Here is a 20,000-nt window from a genome sequence, read left to right as displayed (position 1 = left end):
ATGAAAATAGACCACAAAGTTGGCATTTTAATTAAAAAATGGTCAGTTTTTTTCATTATGCACTGCATGCTGCAGGACCCATTCTCTCACATGTGGGCCTAACAGGTTTCTCCTGCTTGACTTGAAGCCACAAGAATTTATGAGTATATAGTGGACCCCCGGTTAACGATATTTTTTCATTCCAGAGGTATGTTCAGGTGCCAGTACTGACCGAATTTGTTCCCATAAGGAATACTGTGAAGTAGATTAGTCCATTTCAGACCCACAAACATACACGTACAAACGCACTTACATAAATACACTTACATAATTGGTCGCATTGGGAGATGATCGTTAAGCGGGGTTCCACTGTATATACATCAAAAACGGTGGCTCGTAAGATGTATATATATAACCAAAACAGTCAAAGGGTTAAAATTGCTAAGTCTCTCTCTACTCATGATGCCAATAGTACATAATAATCATCACTCTTGGGCACATTAAATGTCTTATTTTACATTAATATAGACATTTTCATTAATCCATCTATGATATTTTCCTCAAAATTATATAAGCAATATGTTACATAGCATATGTAACGTGTACATGACATAAATATGAGATTTGTTTACAAAGCGGCTGTGTAGGTAGTGTCAGAAGAATTACGTTTTCTCTACTCAAACACTGGGAGATACCTGTAGAAAAATATTCCTTTCATGTGCCTTCACTCTACGTATAGTAATTCATGACTCTTGTAGGTTTAGCACTTTTTCATTATGATAATATCATCATCATCTTCATTCACTCTAAAAATGGTGTGTTGCATGAGAATGGGAGTGTTGCTGTTTGTTTATTCTGTACTAACTTGTACACAAAGTAAGGTTATTTGTATTGTGAGGTAATAATTATTACAATAAAAAAATATTTTGAGGTAAAAGTTTTACAAACTCTTACAAACGTACATGAATGAACTAAAAGCAGACGCATATTAATACGCATTTATTTTGCCCACTACCTGTTCAGTTTGTGCTCTTACATTGTCTGAACTCTATCTCGTTCTATCTCTCGTTTACTCTTTCGTTAACTAGTTGGCTCTCACTGACGATGGTGTCTAAGCTTAGCTGTGATAAAAAGAGGAGTCGTAAACCTCTTGCTTTAAGTGCTGAGTTAGAGGATGATGGTGTACCATTCTGATTTTATTCAATAAACACCCTGCCACTTACCTCTCACACATTAATATTAATATTTTAAGGCAAGTAATAAGTGTACTCTGTGCGCATCTTACCTTTCATTGTGTTTTTCTTTGCCTATTTCTATTGCTAACTAACACAGTGGACCCTTGAATAACGCTATTAATCCGTTCCTGAGAGCTCAATGTTAGGTGAAATTATCATTAGGCAAATTAATTTTCCCCATAAGAAATAATGGAAATCAAATTAATCCGTGCAAGACACCCAAAAGTATGAAAAAAAAAAAATTTTTTACCACATGAAATATTAATTTTAATACACACAAACTGAAGAAGACATGCACAGTTACATGACACTTACCTTTATTGAAGATCTGGTGATAATTGATGGGATGGGAGGAGGGGACAGTGTTGATGGTCTTAGTGTTTAGAAGGGGAATCCCCTTCCATTAGGACTTGAGGTGTCAAGTCCTTTTCCGGGGTTACTTCCCTTCTTCTTTTAATGCCACTAGGACCAGCTTGAGAGTCACTGGGCTTCTGTTGCACAACATATCTATCCATAGAGGTCTGTACCTCTCATTCCTTTATGACTTTCCTAAAGTGTTTCAAAACATTGTCAGCGTAATAGTCACCAGCACGGTTTGCAATAGCTGTCTGAGGGCGATTTTCATCCATAAAGGTTTGCACTTCAAGCCACTTTGCACATATTTCCTTAATCTTTGAAGTAGGCAACTTCTTCAACTTCTCTATCCCCTCCTCCGGAGCAGTTTCCTCAGGTGTGGCCTCTTGCTGTTGAAGATGATCTAGCAGCTCATCAGTGGTTAGTTCTTCATTGTCCTCCTCCACCAACTCTTCCACATCCTCCCCACTAACTTCCAACCCCAAGGACTTCCCCAATGCCACAATTGATTCCTCAACTGGCATACGCTTCTCAGGGTTAGCCTCAAATCCTTCAAAATCCCTTTGGTCTACACATTGTGGCCACAGTTTCTTCCAAGCAGAGTTCAAGGTCCTCTTAGTCACTCCCTCCAAAGCCTTACCTATAAGGTTTACACAACTGAGGATATTAAATTGATCTCTCCAAAACTCTCTTAGAGTCAATTGAGTTTCTGAGGTCACTACAAAGCACCTTTCAAACAGAGCTTTTGTGTACAGTTTTTTGAAGTTTGCAATGACCTGCTGGTCCATGGGCTGCAGGAGAGGAGTGGTATTAGGAGGCAAAAACTTCACCTTAATGAAGCTCATGTCCCCACAAAGTCGCTCTGCCAAGTCTGTAGGATGACCAGGGGCATTGTCTAACACCAGGAGGCACTTAAGGTCTAATTTCTTTTCAATTAGGTAATTTTTCACAGTGGGGGCAAATACATGGTGTAACCAGTTATAGAAAAAGTCCCTAGTGACCCATGCCTTACTGTTTGCCCTCCACAGCACACACAAATTAGCCTTGAGGATATTCTTTTTCCTGAACGCTCTGGGAGTTTCAGAGTGATACACCAATAAAGGCTTCACTTTGCAATCACCATTAGCATTGGCCCACATTAACAGAGTAAGCCTGTCTTTCATAGGCTTATGTCCTGGGAGTGCCTTTTCCAAAACAGGTCTGTTTCGTCACAATTAAACACTTGTTCAGGTTCGAGTCCTTCACTGTATGTACTCCTTGAATTCATGCACATATTTTTCAGCTGCTTTGTGGTCCGAACTGGCAGCCTCAGCATGCCTTATCACACTATGTATGCCACTACGCTTCTTAAATCCCTCAAACCAACCTTTGCTGGCCTTAAATTCACTCACATCATCACTAGTTGCTGGCATTTTTCTAATTTTTTATTTATTTATTTATTTATTTTTTATTTGGACATGATACATAGTTGTACAAAGAAATATAATGACTGGGTGCACATGCCAAAAGCCCCTTGTATGCAGAGCTTTATGGGCAAGCTTAAAATTAACTTAAGATTAACTAAGCAATGATATATACAGTTCAATTAAGTTTATTAAGTCACAGGTACACACAAGTACAACTATCTTATATAGTGTAAATTACCTAGGATAACCCTACAAAAAAAATGTCAGATAAGGCCAGGATGAATTACAACACCTGGATATGCTGAATGTTGAAGACAGAGTAAAACAATTTGAAGTTAAATTAAATCCTCATGCAACTTCCTAGCCTTTTCACTTATGATCGCTTGAGAGATGCTATCTCCCGCTATCTGTTTTTCATTTATCCACACCAATAACAGTCTCTCAACATCTTCTATCACTTGCGATCTCTGTTTCGAAAATTAAGTTGCACCTTTGGCAAGAACAGGTTCCTTGATTGCTGTTTTCTTGGCCACAATAGTAGCGATGGTTGATTGGGGTTTACTATATACAACCTGGCCAGCTCGGAGACACGCACTCCACTTTCATACTTAGCAATGATCTCTTTCTTTATATCCATAGTAATTCTCACCCTTATTCCTGTAGGGTTGGCACTAGAAGCTTTCTTGGGGCCCATGGTCACTTATTTTGCAGGTGAAATCACTAAAAACACTGCAATAATACGAAATGTTCTGATTGTATGCTTGGATGTGACTGCGGAGGCTGGCTTGTAAACAATGCCACCGGCGGAACAAGTGAGGCTGGCTCAGGCAGCACATGGACGCGTCTCAGACGAATCGCGTTGAGCGAGTTTTTTAGCCCTGGGCGAGGCAAATTTTTTGCGTTAAAATGTATTGCTAGGCAGATTTAATGTTATGTGATGCCATCGTTAGGCGAGGGTCCACTGTACAAGTTAGTGTAAACTTGTTGTCTGGCATTTATTGTACGTATATTTTATACATGCTCTGATAATAATACTTGTGGACCTGTGTGGTAGCCAGGCGGAGGGATAACATTACGTTTTCTCTGGTCAGGCACCAGAGAAAATGTGTATGAATCTGTGTTTGGCCCAGCCAATCCCCCACTCAGCTTTTGTTTACAAATTTCGGTATGAATTATTCATTACTTCTCCCTTCGTTTATGATGGCACCTAAAGCTAGTTAGAAACGATTAAATTCAGTGAAGAAGCCATGTCGATGCTAATAATATGGCTCTGGGCCACAGTGTAGGTAGCTAGTAGGTGTAGCATAGGCGGGCTACACCTACCAGCTACCTACAAGGACTTCCTACAAATAAATACTACTCATCTCTCTTCCTGCATACTGTATGTGTATTTTAACTCTCTTGGATGTTTTAAATATCAAATATTAAGTATGAGATGGGGAGCCAGGGCTACCTACACCTGGGCTACCTACACCTGACTTCCTACAAATAAGTACTACTCGCCTCTCTCCCTACATTAAGATTACAAATACTTTAAGATAAGTAATGAATGTACTGTGAATGTATTTTACTTTGTGTGTTTTTAATGCCTAGTTCTATTACTAACTTAATATAATTTAGTGTAAACTTGTTGTCTGGCATTTATATGCATTTGTAAGTGGAAAAACTGGCATTCTGCTTTCCAGCGATGTCTCCTTTCCGGCGATAGCCTGGAACCTAACCCGCCGTAAAAGTGGGGCCCTACTGTACTCAAAAATCATCTCTCTCAATAATAACCATGCCCAGACTATGCTAAACCCTAACCAAAATTAAAGCAACTCCCAAATATTTTATTATACTTTAACTATTAAGCCATTATTACAAACTTAAAAATGTTAGTTTGTATTATAAATTGTACTACCTCATATTAACAATAGAGTAAAATGTTGAATATTGTATTCTACCACTCTTCAATTGTCTAGACTTTAGTAGTCTATAAGCTGAAGATTGAAACACTTATGCAACATATGGGAATCTTTAATGAAGAAATGTTTCACCACTTCACCACACAATGGCTTCATCAGTCCAATAAAGATTCCCATATGTTGCATAAGTGTCTCAATCTTCGACTTGTCAGTTTTAAACCATTTTTCATATCTGTCAGACACTGGAACATTATGGGATCTTGATACAAAGAATTCTTCAACCTTGTCCAACCTTTGGATGAAGACCTACTTCGACTAGTGGATGGTACAACTATGACTCCGCCTCCTCCTGCTTCGCCTCACCTGACTACTTCTACAGCCCTATGCTGTACTTTCTACAAGACTGATGGACTGAACACATCGACTCCAGGTTGAGGGACTGATTACCTCAAACTCCTCCTCTCCTCACACCCTTCTGATTTGTATTGGACTGATGAAGCCACTGTGTCGCTAAACATTTCTTCAATAAAGATTCCCGTATGTTGCATAAGTGTCTCAATCTTCAACTTGTCGGTTTTAAACCATTTTTCACAGTCTAAGTATTAGGTTAAATCTGCCCAAAATGTCTCGGCATGATAGTCGCTTTCTTTGTACCAATCAAATTATGAAATGTAAACACACATTATGACCTTAGCAAAGAGATAAAATTTTATTTTATTATTATTATTTTATAATTAATGCTCTAAAAAGCATGAAGTAGGTTTTGTCTATATTGAGAGTAAGTTTGTTGGGTGTCATCAAACTTGATATTTTATGTAGCTCGCTGTTTACAGTGTTACTAAGTATAGTAGGGCTTGGGTGGGAGATGATGTAAGTGGTGTCATCTGCGAAAAGAACCGGTTTAAGGGGTCACGATGCATTTGGGAGGTCAATGATGTAAATAAGAAGGTGTAGAAGACCTAGGACACTTCCCTGGGGCACTCCAACAACTACAGGCTGAGTATTGGAGGTCACGCCATTTGTGTATACATACTGGTGTCTACCACTAAGATAAGATTTTAGGTAACTGAGTGTGTCCTCTGACCCTGTAATGCTCTAGCTTTAGGTGCATGATACTGTGGTCTACTGTATCAAATGCTTTCCATAGGTCTATGAAGAGCCTCCCCCCCCTCCCCCACTCTTCAATGGCCTAAACCTACTCGCTCTACAAAACATTCATTTATATTACTATGCAACCTACATTTACAGAACAACCATTTCTAATATTAATCCTGACCTTAAGTGCTTTCTTGACAGTTGCAACAAGACCCACAGACATAACACTAGGCACAAAAATCTCTGACCTTTCCTGTGTTAGGCTAAATTTTTTCAAAAACTCAATATACATAAAAGGACCCAAAATCTGGAACTCTCTGCCAGAAATCTCCGGAACCACTGGCTCAGCTAGCATTATTAAAACTACAGTTAAAAAACATCTTATCTCCTTAACCTACTCCAGCCTATCATAATTTGTTATTTAACACATCGGCCATTTCCCATCACGGCAGGATGAACCAAAAAGAATGAAAAAACTTTCATCATAAATACGTATGTAAAATCTATATGTGCATTTGCTTAATATCATGAACATAGGTAAAACATTATACTGTAATCAATATATACTTACTGTCAATATATGTAATCTTCTCAAATGTTAATCATTCATTGTGTCCACCTAAGGTTAATAATCAAAACTGTAATTCCTCTCTACCAAACTTATTAAAGCCATATAGCATGAGCTAATAGAATATTTAATATCTTTATTTACTACAAGTACATGTACAAGGGACACAGTCCTAGCTGACATCAATGGCATACTACTATATAGGAAGCTCCTTGTTATGCTCAGCATTTCGGGCAATTTAGGTCAGTGTCCCATGATGTGACCCACACCAGTCGACTAACACCCAGGTACCCATTTTAATGATGGGAAACATCGATAACAGGTGTAAAGAAACATGCCCAATGTTTCTACTCTGGCTGGGAATCGAACCCAGGCCCTCGCCATGTGAAGCGAGAGCATTAGCCACCAGGCTAAATCATCTAATAACTCATCTAATAACCAATGTACAAATTTACTGCATTGTTATTGCCTCATTAATCTTAAGTTTGTCCATAATGCTTTGCATATAAAGGGACTTTTAGCATGTTTACCTGGAGAGAGTATACTCAATTGTTATACTCCTTTGTACAAACATATGCTGAAATAAAGTTCTTTTTCTTATTCTCTAGCTGTCTTGCTAGAAATGCATTCACAAAAAATTCACAACAAAACAAGATAAAAATTATTATCCCTTTAGTTTGGTAAGGAAGCTTAACAGTGATTACAGTGCAGTAAATCATACATAACTCACTCTTACTAGGGAAAACTTTATAAAACATTTTTGTCCATCCTCAACAATTACACGGCACTGCAGTGTGCTTACAACACTGAGCTATAAAAAGTGCACTTGCTGAAAAATCTGTTTTGTTACAACAGTAAAGTTTCCTAAATGTAATAAAAATAGTTGCAAAACATGACAGCAAAATGTTGATATCTGTGAATGCAAAACTACCCTAACTCTAGCATTCAATGGATATTCCTATGGATGATCCCATGAATAAACTCAAAGATTTGTGGATACCGAGTGAGAAAACAGTAAAATCCATAACATTAGGCAACTACAAATAAAATACCAGCAGTGTTTGTGAATACATGGTGAGTAGAGTTGTACTAATTCCTTAATTAAAGTCCTATAAAAGTTATATTAGAAAACAGAGCAATGCTGCTGACCACCGAGAAGAATGTGTTAATAAGTCATACTTGGGGGAAAAGCACAACTTGAAAAACTAAATAAATCTCTTGATGAAAATTATTTTTTCTATCAGGCACTCAACTTATAGTGGAAAACTACCACCTCTGAAAAGTGAAGTCTTCACCAATGAGGTCAATCAAACACTTCTACATGTAATGACTTCATGTCACTTACATATATGTATTTTATTCTGTACAAATGTTAACAACATCCTAAAACACAAGTGTGATTCATATATTTGATATTTGTGGCAACCTCAGTAATGTATTAGTCTCAGACAACAAAATGTAGAATTAGATTTAAGTAAGTTTTATTCTAAAAATAAAGTAACATACAAAAAATCCAAAAACTGGAGAGCAATAGTCAGGGTAACATTTCTCATGTGCTAATAAGATGTTAAAGCTGGCTTACTACAGCTTACTTGTGTTAATCAAATAAAGATAAAATTCTTTGTCTCCCCTGATGCCTCAGTGCACTACCCACACTTTGTTGCCCCTCTCAACAATTCTAAGATTTATCTCAGTTTTCACAGACTCATCCACTGACAAGTTTGCTCCCGAATATTTCAACACATTTACTTCCTCACTATTGCCTTCTCTTGTTCTTAGTACAGTGGACCCCCAGTTTACGATCAGCTCCCAATGCGACCAATTATGTAAGTGTATTTATGTAAGTGCGTTTGTATGTGTATGTTTGGGGGTCTGAAATGGACTAATCTAATTCACAATATTCCTTATGGGAACAAATTCGTTCAGTAATGGCACCTAAACATACTTCTGGAATTAAATAATATCGTAAACCGGGGGGTCCACTGTATAATCAAAGACAATGAAGGTGCAATATTTAATACTCACTGAGGCTGAGAAATACCAATGCGGTCCAACATACGAGAGAACTTAAATCTATTCTCTGCTCCGTCTATAGATTCTGGGGACGTGCCAAGAATGCGAGCCTTCTGATGATGCAGGTCCATAGCAATGTTGTTAGGAAGCTGTCCTCCCATGCTCAAGATCACTCCTCGAGGACACTCAAGGTTGTAGATGTCCATAACAACCTGGTATGTGGAATTTAAAAGCTATAGTATGAGCTTTTACAATTTCCTTCCTACTGAAAATAAAGTAATGAAATACTACAGCCTTTCACCCACCTCCTGTGTATAGCTCAACTTTCAAAAAGAATTCTGCCAGTAAGGTCATCATCATTATTATCATGATCTCAATGGTGCCTCTGGCCTCATTATGGTGTAGAGGCTTAAAACAACATCTAGTTACCAGTGTAGAGAATTCGCTAGGCAAAAGAAATCAAAATTCAATATAAACCCTTATGCAACTGATCTTTTGGATGTTAAAATGTTATAAAATACTGACACGTTGAAAATTAAGACATGTGTAACAGATGAGTATCTTCACTGTTGAAACACTTCACCTACGCAGTATGCATCATTAGTCAGATACAGAAGAGAATGCATTGTAGGCAGCAGGAGTAGTGGCAAGGTAAACATGTTGTAATCAATTTGTCAACTTTGGAGAAACAGTTTCAGGTTGTCAGTCCCTCAGCCTGGAGAAGTGTTCAGCATGACTGATTACATCAACTTTACCCTGCCACTACCCCTGCTACATAAATACATTCTCTTCTGTATTTTACTGATGCAGCCTAAAGTGTAGGAGAAACATTTCAACAATAAAGATATCAAACTGTTGCACATGTTGTCCTAATGATCTTTTGTAGCTTCACCTTCAACCTTTTCCTCCATTAACTAGTTACCTACGTAGTACAATGTATTCATCTATTTTTTTCTGATTTATCACATGTGTGCCATTCTCTTATTTCAGAAAGAAAAACCATTTAATTCCTGCAAAATTAATGAATAAGGACTAAATTGTTTTTTAAATTGCCATATATGTCACTGCACATATAAGTGAAGTAATAATAGCAAAGTTTTAAAACTGACAATAAATAACTATAATACAATGCTAAATTCAACATTGGGAATTCAATGTAGTATATAGAAGATTTTTTCTTTTACCACACCAGCCATCTCCCTCGAAGGCAAGTTTCAACATCACTCACTCCATCAGTGTCTAGCCAGAGGTGTACTGACACTACAGTTCAGATGCTCCACCAAACTGGAACATCCCCACCCATCCTTCAGAGTGCTTCTACCTCCAGGACTCAAGTCCAGCTAACCAGTTTTACATGAATCCCTTCATATATGTTGCTCTGCTCATTCTCCAATGCACATTAAGTCATAAAAAACCACTTGCCTCCACTCACTTCTATCTAACATGCTCACACATGCTGGTTGGATGTCCAAGCCCCTTGCATACAAAACATCCTTAAATTAATTAACCCCCTCCCTCCAACCTTTCCTAGGATGACCCCTACCCCACCTTCCCTCCACTACAGATTTAGGGAATATATCTCACCTCAAATGAAATCTCATCAAAGTAAAGTCGGTCACACATGTCATAATCAGTTGAAACTGTTTCTGGGTTATAGTTGACCATGATAGTCCTGTGACCCAGCTTGCGTAGTGTACGAATGCACTGAACAGCACACCAGTCAAACTCCACCGATGACCCAATTCTATATACACCTGATCCTGTTTCAGAAAAAACACAGTTAATGTGGCACTAACACACTATAAAACAGAATTTAGTCACTGAACATATTCTGCACTACAACATTAACAGCTCTTAAGGAAAGAAGTACATAGAGTAAAATATATAGTACAGTGGACCCTCCATTTTCATTGATCTCTGGTATCGCCGATTTTGGTTTTGGCCGACTCTTCGTCGATTTTTTTGGTTCTGTTTTCGTCAATAACCTCCATTTTTGTCAATCGTATGGAAACTGTCCAGTCTCCACTGCGCAGACAAAGCTGCCTTCCACACGCATTCTCTGCCAGTGTAGCGTTGTTTCTCGTTGAGTGAACACATCCTGCCAGGTCATATGAAACATTTCATAATAATCCATTGTTTTTGCCACTTGTTTATTGTGTGTGACTGCTACATAAGTGACAATGGCCCCAAAGAAAGCTCCTAGTGCCAGTGCTTTGGTAAAGAAAGTGAAGAACACCACAGAACTGAACAAAGAAATCCTAAGAAAATATGATAGTGGCATGTGCACTGCTGAACTCGGCAGGATGTATGGGAAGTCGCCATCATCAGCCAGCTCCATTGTGGCAAAGAAAAAAGAAATCATGGAAGCTTATGTTGCAAAAGGGGTGAATGCAATAACCAAACAAAGATCCCAAACAATTGAAGAAGTGGAGAAATTGTTGTTGGTGTGGATCAGAGCAAAAAAGTTAGCAGGGGATAGTGTTTTGCAGTCTATAATTTGTGAAAAGGCAAGGCAGTTGCATGACGATCTCAAAGAAACTGCCAGAAACAAGTACTGATGTAGGTGAATTTAAGGCCAGCAAAGGCTGGTTCAAAAAATTCAAGAAGTGAATTGGCATACACAGTGTTGTAAGGCATGGTGAGGGTGCCAGTTCAGACAAACAAGTGGCTGAAAAATTCATGTGGGAATTCAAATGTTATGTAGAGGCTGAAAAATTCCAACCCCAACAAGTGTTCAATTGTGACAAAACAGGCCTGTTTTGGAAGAAACCTACATTATGCAGGAGGAAAAGGGACTCCCAGGACACAAGCCTATGAAAGACAGGCTATCTCTCTTGTTGTGTGCTAATGCTAGTGGGTATTTCAAAGTGAAGCCTTTACTCATGTATCACTCTGAAAATCCCAGTGTGTTCAAGACAAACAGTGTTGTGAAGAGTAAATTGTATGTGATGTGGAAGGCTAACAGTAGGGCATGGGTCACTAGGGAAATTTTCCTGGAATGGTTCGATGAAGTGTTTGGCCCGAGTGTGAAGAAATATCTCCTGTTAATGGACAATGCTCCTGCTCATCTTCCAGACTTGAAAGACCAACTGTCTAAGGAATTCAGTTTTGTAACAGTGAAGTTCTTGTCTCCTGACACCACTCCCCTCATCCAGCCCATGGACCAGCAGATCACTGCAAGCTTCAAAAAACTGTACACCAAGCAATGTTTCAAAGGTGCTTTGACATAACCTCGGACTCTGAATTGACCCTATGAGAGTTCTGGAAGAATCACTTCAGTATCTTCCACTGGATAGGCCTTATAGATAAGGCTTGGCAGGGGGTGACTTCAAGGACGATGAACTCTGCTTGGGGAAAATTGTGGCTAGACTGTGTCCAAAAAAAAAGATTTTGAAGGGTTTGAGGCTGACCCTGTCGACCCTACACCTGTTGTGCAATCAACTGTGGCATTGGGGAATTCCATGGGGTTGGATGTGAGTGGCAACGATGGGGAAGAGTTGGTGGAGGACCACAATGAAGGGCTAACCACTGATGAGCTGCAAGAGCTTCATCAGTAACAGCAACAGACCACAGCTGAGGAAATTGCTTCCGAGGAGGAAGAGAGATGGAAGAAGGTGCCTTCTTCAAAGATTAAGGAAATTTGTGCAATGTGAACTAAAGGGCATTCATTTGTGGAGGAGCATCACCCTGAGAAAGCTGTTGCAATCCATGCTGGTGACTTTTACAATGACAATGCCATGTCCAATTTTAGGCAAATCTTAAAGAGACGCCAGAAACAGAGCACTCTGGACAAATATTTTGTGCGACGGGTCCAGTGACTCAAGCTGACCCTAGTGGCATTAAAAAACAAAGGAGTGCAGTGACCCTGGATAAGGACTTGGTACCTAGAGTCCTTATGGAGGAGGACTGCCCATCCAAAGAAAACCTCTCTTCCCTTTCCCCTCCTCCCCATCTTCCTTCCAGTGACAACAGCCTTCAATAAAGGTAAGTGTCATGTGTAATGTTCATTCCTCTTTGCATGTAACTCTATCATTGAGATAAAAAACAAATTTTTGTTGGTACTTCTGGGTGTCTGGAATGGATTAATTCCATTACAGTATTTCTTATGGGGAAAATGGTTTCGGTTGTGGCCGATGGCTCCAGAACGAATTAAACACGAAAACCGAGGGTCCACTGTGTTATAGGGACCAAGACCAAGCTGGTTATTAACACAGTAGCAACCCTATCTTACAACTGCTGACTTTTTCAGCAACATGACAGACATTTGCAATAACTCATCTATTTAGATGTCTTGCCAGAAGTACATGTAAAGAATTCATAACCTGCAAGAGGTAGTCAAGGTACATGTGACAATACTCTTGTGTGTGTGCACTGCCTCCCTGACATTACAACCTTGCTACCACTCATATTTTAATATTTCTAAGAGATATTACAGCATCCTGAAGTCTTTTATGTTTATCAAAGTTTTATTTAGGTAAAATTAACCCAAACAGTATTAATTGTGAAGTGTTTATGTCACAGAAAAACTAAAAATAATCCATAAGGTCTATGGTAGACAAAAGTGTTAAAATATCAAACACAAATATTTACTTAATACAAATCAAAAACCATGACACCACCATTAACCCTTAAACTTTTCAGAGTCGGTCCCGTATATGTACGGCTTGATAGCCAGTGTCGGTCACGTATTTATATGCCAAAATCCTAGGGCCTTCATATCTGGTGGAAGAAAGCTGGTAGGCCTACATATAAAAGAATGGGTCTGTATGGTCAGTGTGCACAGTATAAAAAAATCCTGCAGCACGAAGTACATAATGAGAAAAAAAAAAAAAAAAACTCCGACAGTGTTTTTGGTTTAAAGCAGTGAATTTGTAGTGTATTTTTGTATTGTATTTATGGCTGCATTCTCATTTTCTTGGTCTAATTTGATAGAATGGAAGATATGTTGCAGAAATAGAGATGATTTTGATTGGTTTCACGATGAAAAGTACCTTGAAATTGAGTTCAAAATAGCGAAAATGTTCGAGTTTTGCCGATGTACAAAAGTAAACAAATCACACAACGCATCCAATATACGTCAACTGGCAAGTCTAACATTCTTTCACAAGTGTGTTGATATTATTTATACCATTTTTACACTAATGCAGTATTCTGCATAATAGTAAATCTTCTATTTTTTTGTAAAAATAAAAATTCAAAATGGAAAGCAAGAGAAATATAAGACGGGCCTGGAGACATGACTAATGAAGAGAGAAAATGTTATTTTACTGCCAGGAATGTTTATCTTGTTTATTCTGGACCCTATTTTGAAATTGGCATCTTTTGAAATTTGGTTGAAATTGGCCAAATTGCCAATTTCTGACCACTTTATTGGGTAGCTGAAATCGGTAAATGGGCGGTTTCTTGTACTCAGTCGATAGAACAAATTGACTTCTAGTGAAATAGCTATGATTTTAGTCGACTGGAACAATGGAATTGACCGAAAAAGGGGCTCAAAGTGGGCTAAATTGCCAATGCATAAATATCACCGATATCACTAACTTCACTAGAGTGTAATTTCCTAAGTTTTCCATCAAATTTCATACTTTTCGTGCCATTATCATCGGGAAAAAGATTATCATTGGTGGGAATCGGCCAGTGGGATTAAAAAAAAAAAAAAAAAAATCTTGACACTCAAAGGGTTAAGCTGTCCAAATGTACATCTACATATTTACTGTTAGCACTATGAATACAGTGGTACCTTGAGATACAAACAGCTCAAAATACAAACAATTACACACGTGTCTTTATGTAAGTGCTTTTGTAAGTGTATTTTCAGGGGTCTGAAATGGATTAATCTAATTTACATTATTCCTTATGGGAACAAATTCGTTTGGTATCGGCAAGGTATCCCAAGGTACCACTGCATTTTGGAAAAACTAAAAACTAAACGAAGAGGGCAATTTTCTGTGTGTAATAACACCAACAAAAATTTTTAGCGCCAATATTTTTCAAGATACAGTGGAACCTCAAATTTCAAATGTATCGCTTATCAAATGTATCGCTTATCAAAGTAGTAGGTTGGTAGACAGCAACCACCCAGGGAAGTACTACCGTCCTGCCAGATGACTGTGAAACAAAAACCTGTAACTGTTTTGCATGATGGTAGGATTGCTGGTTTCTTTTTCTGTCTCATAAACACGCTAGATAACAGGGATATCTTGCTACTCCTACTTACACTTTGGTCACACTTCACAGACACGCACATGCATATATATATATATATACATACATCTAGGTTTTTCTCCTTTTTCTAAATAGCTCTTGTTCTTTTTTATTTCTTCTATTGTCCATGGGGAAATGGAAAAGAATCTTTCCTCCGTAAGCCATGCGTGTCGTATGAGGCGACTAAAATGCCGGGAGCAATGGGCTAGTAACCCCTTCTCCTGTATACATTTACTAAAAAAGAGAAGAAGAAAAACTTTATAAAACTGGGATGCTTAAATGTGCGTGGATGTAGTGCGGATGACAAGAAACAGATGATTGCTGATGTTATGAATGAAAAGAAGTTGGATGTCCTGGCTCTAAGCGAAACAAAGCTGAAGGGGGTAGGAGAGTTTCAGTGGGGGGAAATAAATGGGATTAAATCTGGAGTATCTGAGAGAGTTAGAGCAAAGGAAGGGGTAGCAGTAATGTTAAATGATCAGTTATGGAAGGAGGAAAGAGAATATGAATGTGTAAATTCAAGAATTATGTGGATTAAAGTAAAGGTTGGATGCGAGAAGTGGGTCATAATAAGCGTGTATGCACCTGGAGAAGAGAGGAATGCAGAGGAGAGAGAGAGATTTTGGGAGATGTTAAGTGAATGTATAGGAGCCTTTGAACCAAGTGAGAGAGTAATTGTGGTAGGGGACCTGAATGCTAAAGTAGGAGAAACTTTTAGAGAGGGTGTGGTAGGTAAGTTTGGGGTGCCAGGTGTAAATGATAATGGGAGCCCTTTGATTGAACTTTGTATAGAAAGGGGTTTAGTTATAGGTAATACATATTTTAAGAAAAAGAGGATAAGTATACACGATATGATGTAGGGCGAAATGACAGTAGTTTGTTGGATTATGTATTGGTAGATAAAAGACTGTTGAGTAGACTTCAGGATGTACATGTTTATAGAGGGGCCACAGATATATCAGATCACTTTCTAGTTGTAGCTACACTGAGAGTAAAAGGTAGATGGGATACAAGGAGAATAGAAGCATCAGGGAAGAGAGAGGTGAAGGTTTATAAACTAAAAGAGGAGGCAGTTAGGGTAAGATATAAACAGCTATTGGAGGATAGATGGGCTAATGAGAGCATAGGCAATGGGGTCGAAGAGGTATGGGGTAGGTTTAAAAATGTAGTGTTAGAGTGTTCAGCAGAAGTTTGTGGTTACAGGAAAGTGGGTGCAGGAGGGAAGAGGAGTGATTGGTGGAATGATGATGTAAAGAGAGTAGTAAGGGAGAAAAAGTTAGCATATGAGAAGTTTTTACAAAGTAGAAGTGATGCAAGGAGGGAAGAGTATATGGAGAAAAAGAGAGAGGTTAAGAGAGTGGTGAAGCAATGTAAAAAGAGAGCAAATGAGAGAGTGGGTGAGATGTTATCAACAAATTTTGTTGAAAATAAGAAAAAGTTTTGGAGTGAGATTAACAAGTTAAGAAAGCCTAGAGAACAAATGGATTTGTCAGTTAAAAATAGGAGAGGAGAGTTATTAAATGGAGAGTTAGAGGTATTGGGAAGATGGAGGGAATATTTTGAGGAATTGTTAAATGTTGATGAAGATAGGGAAGCTGTGATTTCGTGTATAGGGCAAGGAGGAATAACATCTTGTAGGAGTGAGGAAGAGCCAGTTGTGAGTGTGGGGGAAGTTCGTGAGGCAGTAGGTAAAATGAAAGGGGGTAAGGCAGCCGGGATTGATGGGATAAAGATAGAAATGTTAAAAGCAGGTGGGGATATAGTTTTGGAGTGGTTGGTGCAATTATTTAATAAATGTATGGAAGAGGGTAAGGTACATAGGGATTGGCAGAGAGCATGCATAGTTCCTTTGTATAAAGGCAAAGGGGATAAAAGAGAGTGCAAAAATTATAGGGGGATAAGTCTGTTGAGTGTACCTGGTAAAGTGTATGGTAGAGTTATAATTGAAAGAATTAAGAGTAAGACGGAGAATAGGATAGCAGATGAACAAGGAGGCTTTAGGAAAGGTAGGGGGTGTGTGGACCAGGTGTTTACAGTGAAACATATTAGTGAACAGTATTTAGATAAGGCTAAAGAGGTCTTTGTGGCATTTATGGATTTGGAAAAGGCGTATGACAGGGTGGATAGGGGGGCAATGTGGCAGATGTTGCAAGTGTATGGTGTAGGAGGTAGGTTACTGAAAGCAGTGAAGAGTTTTTACGAGGATAGTGAGGCTCAAGTTAGAGTATGTAGGAAAGAGGGAAATTTTTTCCCAGTAAAAGTAGGCCTTAGACAAGGATGTGTGATGTCACCGTGGATGTTTAATATATTTATAGATGGGGTTGTAAGAGAAATGCGAGGGTCTTGGCAAGAGGCGTGGAGTTAAAAGATAAAGAATCACACACAAAGTGGGAGTTGTCACAGCTGCTCTTTGCTGATGACACTGTGCTCTTGGGAGATTCTGAAGAGAAGCTGCAGAGGTTGGTGGATGAATTTGGTAGGGTGTGCAAAAGAAGAAAATTAAAGGTGAATACAGGAAAGAGTAAGGTTATGAGGATAACAAAAAGATTAGGTGATGAAAGATTGAATATCAGATTGGAGGGAGAGAGTATGGAGGAGGTGAACGTATTCAGATATTTTGGAGTGGACGTGTCAGCGGATGGGTCTATGAAAGATGAGGTGAATCATAGAATTGATGAGGGAAAAAGAGTGAGTGGTGCACTTAGGAGTCTGTGGAGACAAAGAACTTTGTCCTTGGAGGCAAAGGGGAATGTATGAGAGTATAGTTTTACCAACGCTCTTATATGGGTGTGAAGCGTGGGTGATGAATGTTGCAGCGAGGAGAAGGCTGGAGGCAGTGGAGATGTCATGTCTGATGGCAATGTGTGGTGTGAATATAATGCAGAGAATTCGTAGTTTGGAAGTTAGGAGGAGGTGCGGGATTACCAAAACTGTTGTCCAGAGGGCTGAGGAAGGGTTGTTGAGGTGGTTCAGACATGTAGAGAGAATGGAGCGAAACAGAATGACTTCAAGAGTGTATCAGTCTGTAGTGGCAGGAAGACGGGGTAGGGGTCGGCCTAGGAAGGGTTGGAGGGAGGGGGTAAAGGAGATTTTGTGTGCGAGGGGCTTGGACTTCCAGCAGGCATGCGTGAGCGTGTTTGATAGGAGTGAATGGAGACAAATGGTTTTTAATACTTGACGTGCTGTTGGAGTGTGAGCAAAGTAACATTTATGAAGGGGTTCAGGGAAACCGGCAGGCCGGACTTGAGTCCTGGAGATGGGAAGTACAGTGCCTGCACTCTGAAGGAGGGGTGTTAATGTTGCAGTTTAAAAACTGTAGTGTAAAGCACCCTTCTGGCAAGACAGTGATGGAGTGAATGATGGTGAAAGTTTTTCTTTTTCGGGCCACCCTGCCTTGGTGGGAATCGGCCAGTGTGATAATAAAAAATAAATAATAAAATAACTGTCTGACTATCAATTCAAAACTTTTTAAAAACCACTTGCTCAACCACAACTACATAAATATTGAATAACTGTATCTCATAAATGTATAACCTGTGACCCTGTCTAACTATATTTCTTTAACTACATTACCTAATAGAATACAGTGGACCCCCGGTTAACGATTTTATTCCGTGCAAGAGGGCTCATCGTTATGCGAAATAATCGTTATGCGAATGAATTTTCCCCATAAGAAATAATGGAAATCAAATTAATCCGTGCAAGACGCCCAAAAGTATGAAAAAAATTTTTTTTTACCACATGAAATGTTAATTTTAATACACACAAACTGAAAAAGGCATGCACAATTACATGACACTTACTTTTATTGAAGATCTGGTGATGATTGATGGGATGGGAGGAGGGGAGAGCATTATCTTCTTACTGTTTAGAAGGGGAATCCCCTTCCATTAGGACTTGAGGTAGCAAGTCCTTTTCTGGGGTTACTTCCCTTCTTCTTTTAATGCCACTAGGACCAGCTTGAGAGTCACTGGACCTCTGTCGCACAACAAATCTGTCCATAGAGCTCTGTACCTCCCGTTCCTTCAAGACTTTCCTAAAATGGGCCATAACATTGTCATTGAAATAGTCACAAGCACGGCTTGCAACAGCTGTGTCAGGGTGATTTTCATCTATAAAGGTTTGCAGTTCAACCCACTCTGCACACATTTCCTTAATCTTTGAAGTAGGCACAATGGATTCCACAACTGGCATAGGCTTCTCAGGGTTAGCCCCAAACCCTTCAAAATCTTTCTTAATTTCCATACTAATTCTCACCCTTTTTACCACAGGGTTGGCACTAGAAGCTTTCTTGGGGCCCATGGTCACTTATTTTCCAGAAACAGCACCGAAAATACTGTAATAATACGAAATATTCCGAGTGTATGCTTGGATGTTACCGCGGAGGCTGGCTGGTAAACAATGGGACGGAGCGGCACATGTGAGGCTGGCTGAGGGCACATTGGACGCGTCTCGGACGAAAATCGGTATGCGGGTTTTTAATCGGTATGCGCGGCAAAAATTTTGCGATAAAAGTAATCGTTATGCGGAAAAATCGCTATGCGATGCCATCGTTATGCGGGGGTCCACTGTACTTCATTCTCTTAAATGCATAGTAACTCATCTAATGACCACATGACCTGTTTCTGCACTACAAATCATTGATTTTACTCTATTTGGTTCAATTATATTATACATTGTTATGCTACAAATTTATACAAATTTAATGCTTCTTATCTGAAATACTCATTTGTACTTCATGTTGTAATTTCTCTACTGTAATTTTTACCACTGAATATATCATTGCTTAGTTAATCTTAAGTTAATTTTAAGCCTGTCCATAATGTTCTACATACAAGGGACTTCTGGCATGTACACACAACTATACAGTGGACCCCCGGTTAACGATATTTTTTCACTCCAGAAGTATGTTCAACTGCCAGTACTGACCGAATTTGTTCCCATAAGTAATATTGTTAAGTAGATTAGTCCATTTCAGACCCCCAAACATACACGTACAAACGCACTTACATAAATACACTTACATAATTGGTCGCATTCGGAGGTGATCGTTATGCGGGGGTCCAAGGTATTTCTTTATACAACTACATATGTATCATGTCCAAATAAAAAAATAAATATGTTTATTTAAATTTATTAATACATACTTGTATACTATATTTGTTGTGTGTATGTAAAACTATAATTAATCTGGAGAGAGGAGGAGTATGGAAGAAGTGAATGTTTTCAGATATTTGGGAGT

General features: G+C 38.9%; 1 protein-coding gene across 1 annotated transcript in view; it reads right to left on the bottom strand.

Annotated features, from left to right (window-relative positions):
• Positions 1-20,000, bottom strand: part of r (carbamoyl-phosphate synthetase 2, aspartate transcarbamylase, and dihydroorotase rudimentary) — a 1,183,622-nt gene that overhangs the window by 467,715 nt on the left and 695,907 nt on the right. Inside the window, exons 21-22 of the mRNA XM_070094236.1 lie at positions 10,139-10,314; positions 8,567-8,766 (exon numbers count right to left, since the gene is read on the bottom strand). Coding sequence (XP_069950337.1) covers positions 8,567-8,766; positions 10,139-10,314 — 376 coding nt within the window. The remainder of the gene's footprint in view (positions 1-8,566; positions 8,767-10,138; positions 10,315-20,000) is intronic.

The sequence above is a fragment of the Cherax quadricarinatus genome, chromosome 45, assembly GCF_038502225.1.
Source record: "Cherax quadricarinatus isolate ZL_2023a chromosome 45, ASM3850222v1, whole genome shotgun sequence".
In the NCBI taxonomy this organism is placed as follows: Eukaryota; Metazoa; Arthropoda; class Malacostraca; order Decapoda; family Parastacidae; genus Cherax; species Cherax quadricarinatus.
The sequence above is the reverse complement of the archived record's forward strand: the minus strand, read 5'-3'. Positions and strand labels throughout refer to the sequence as shown.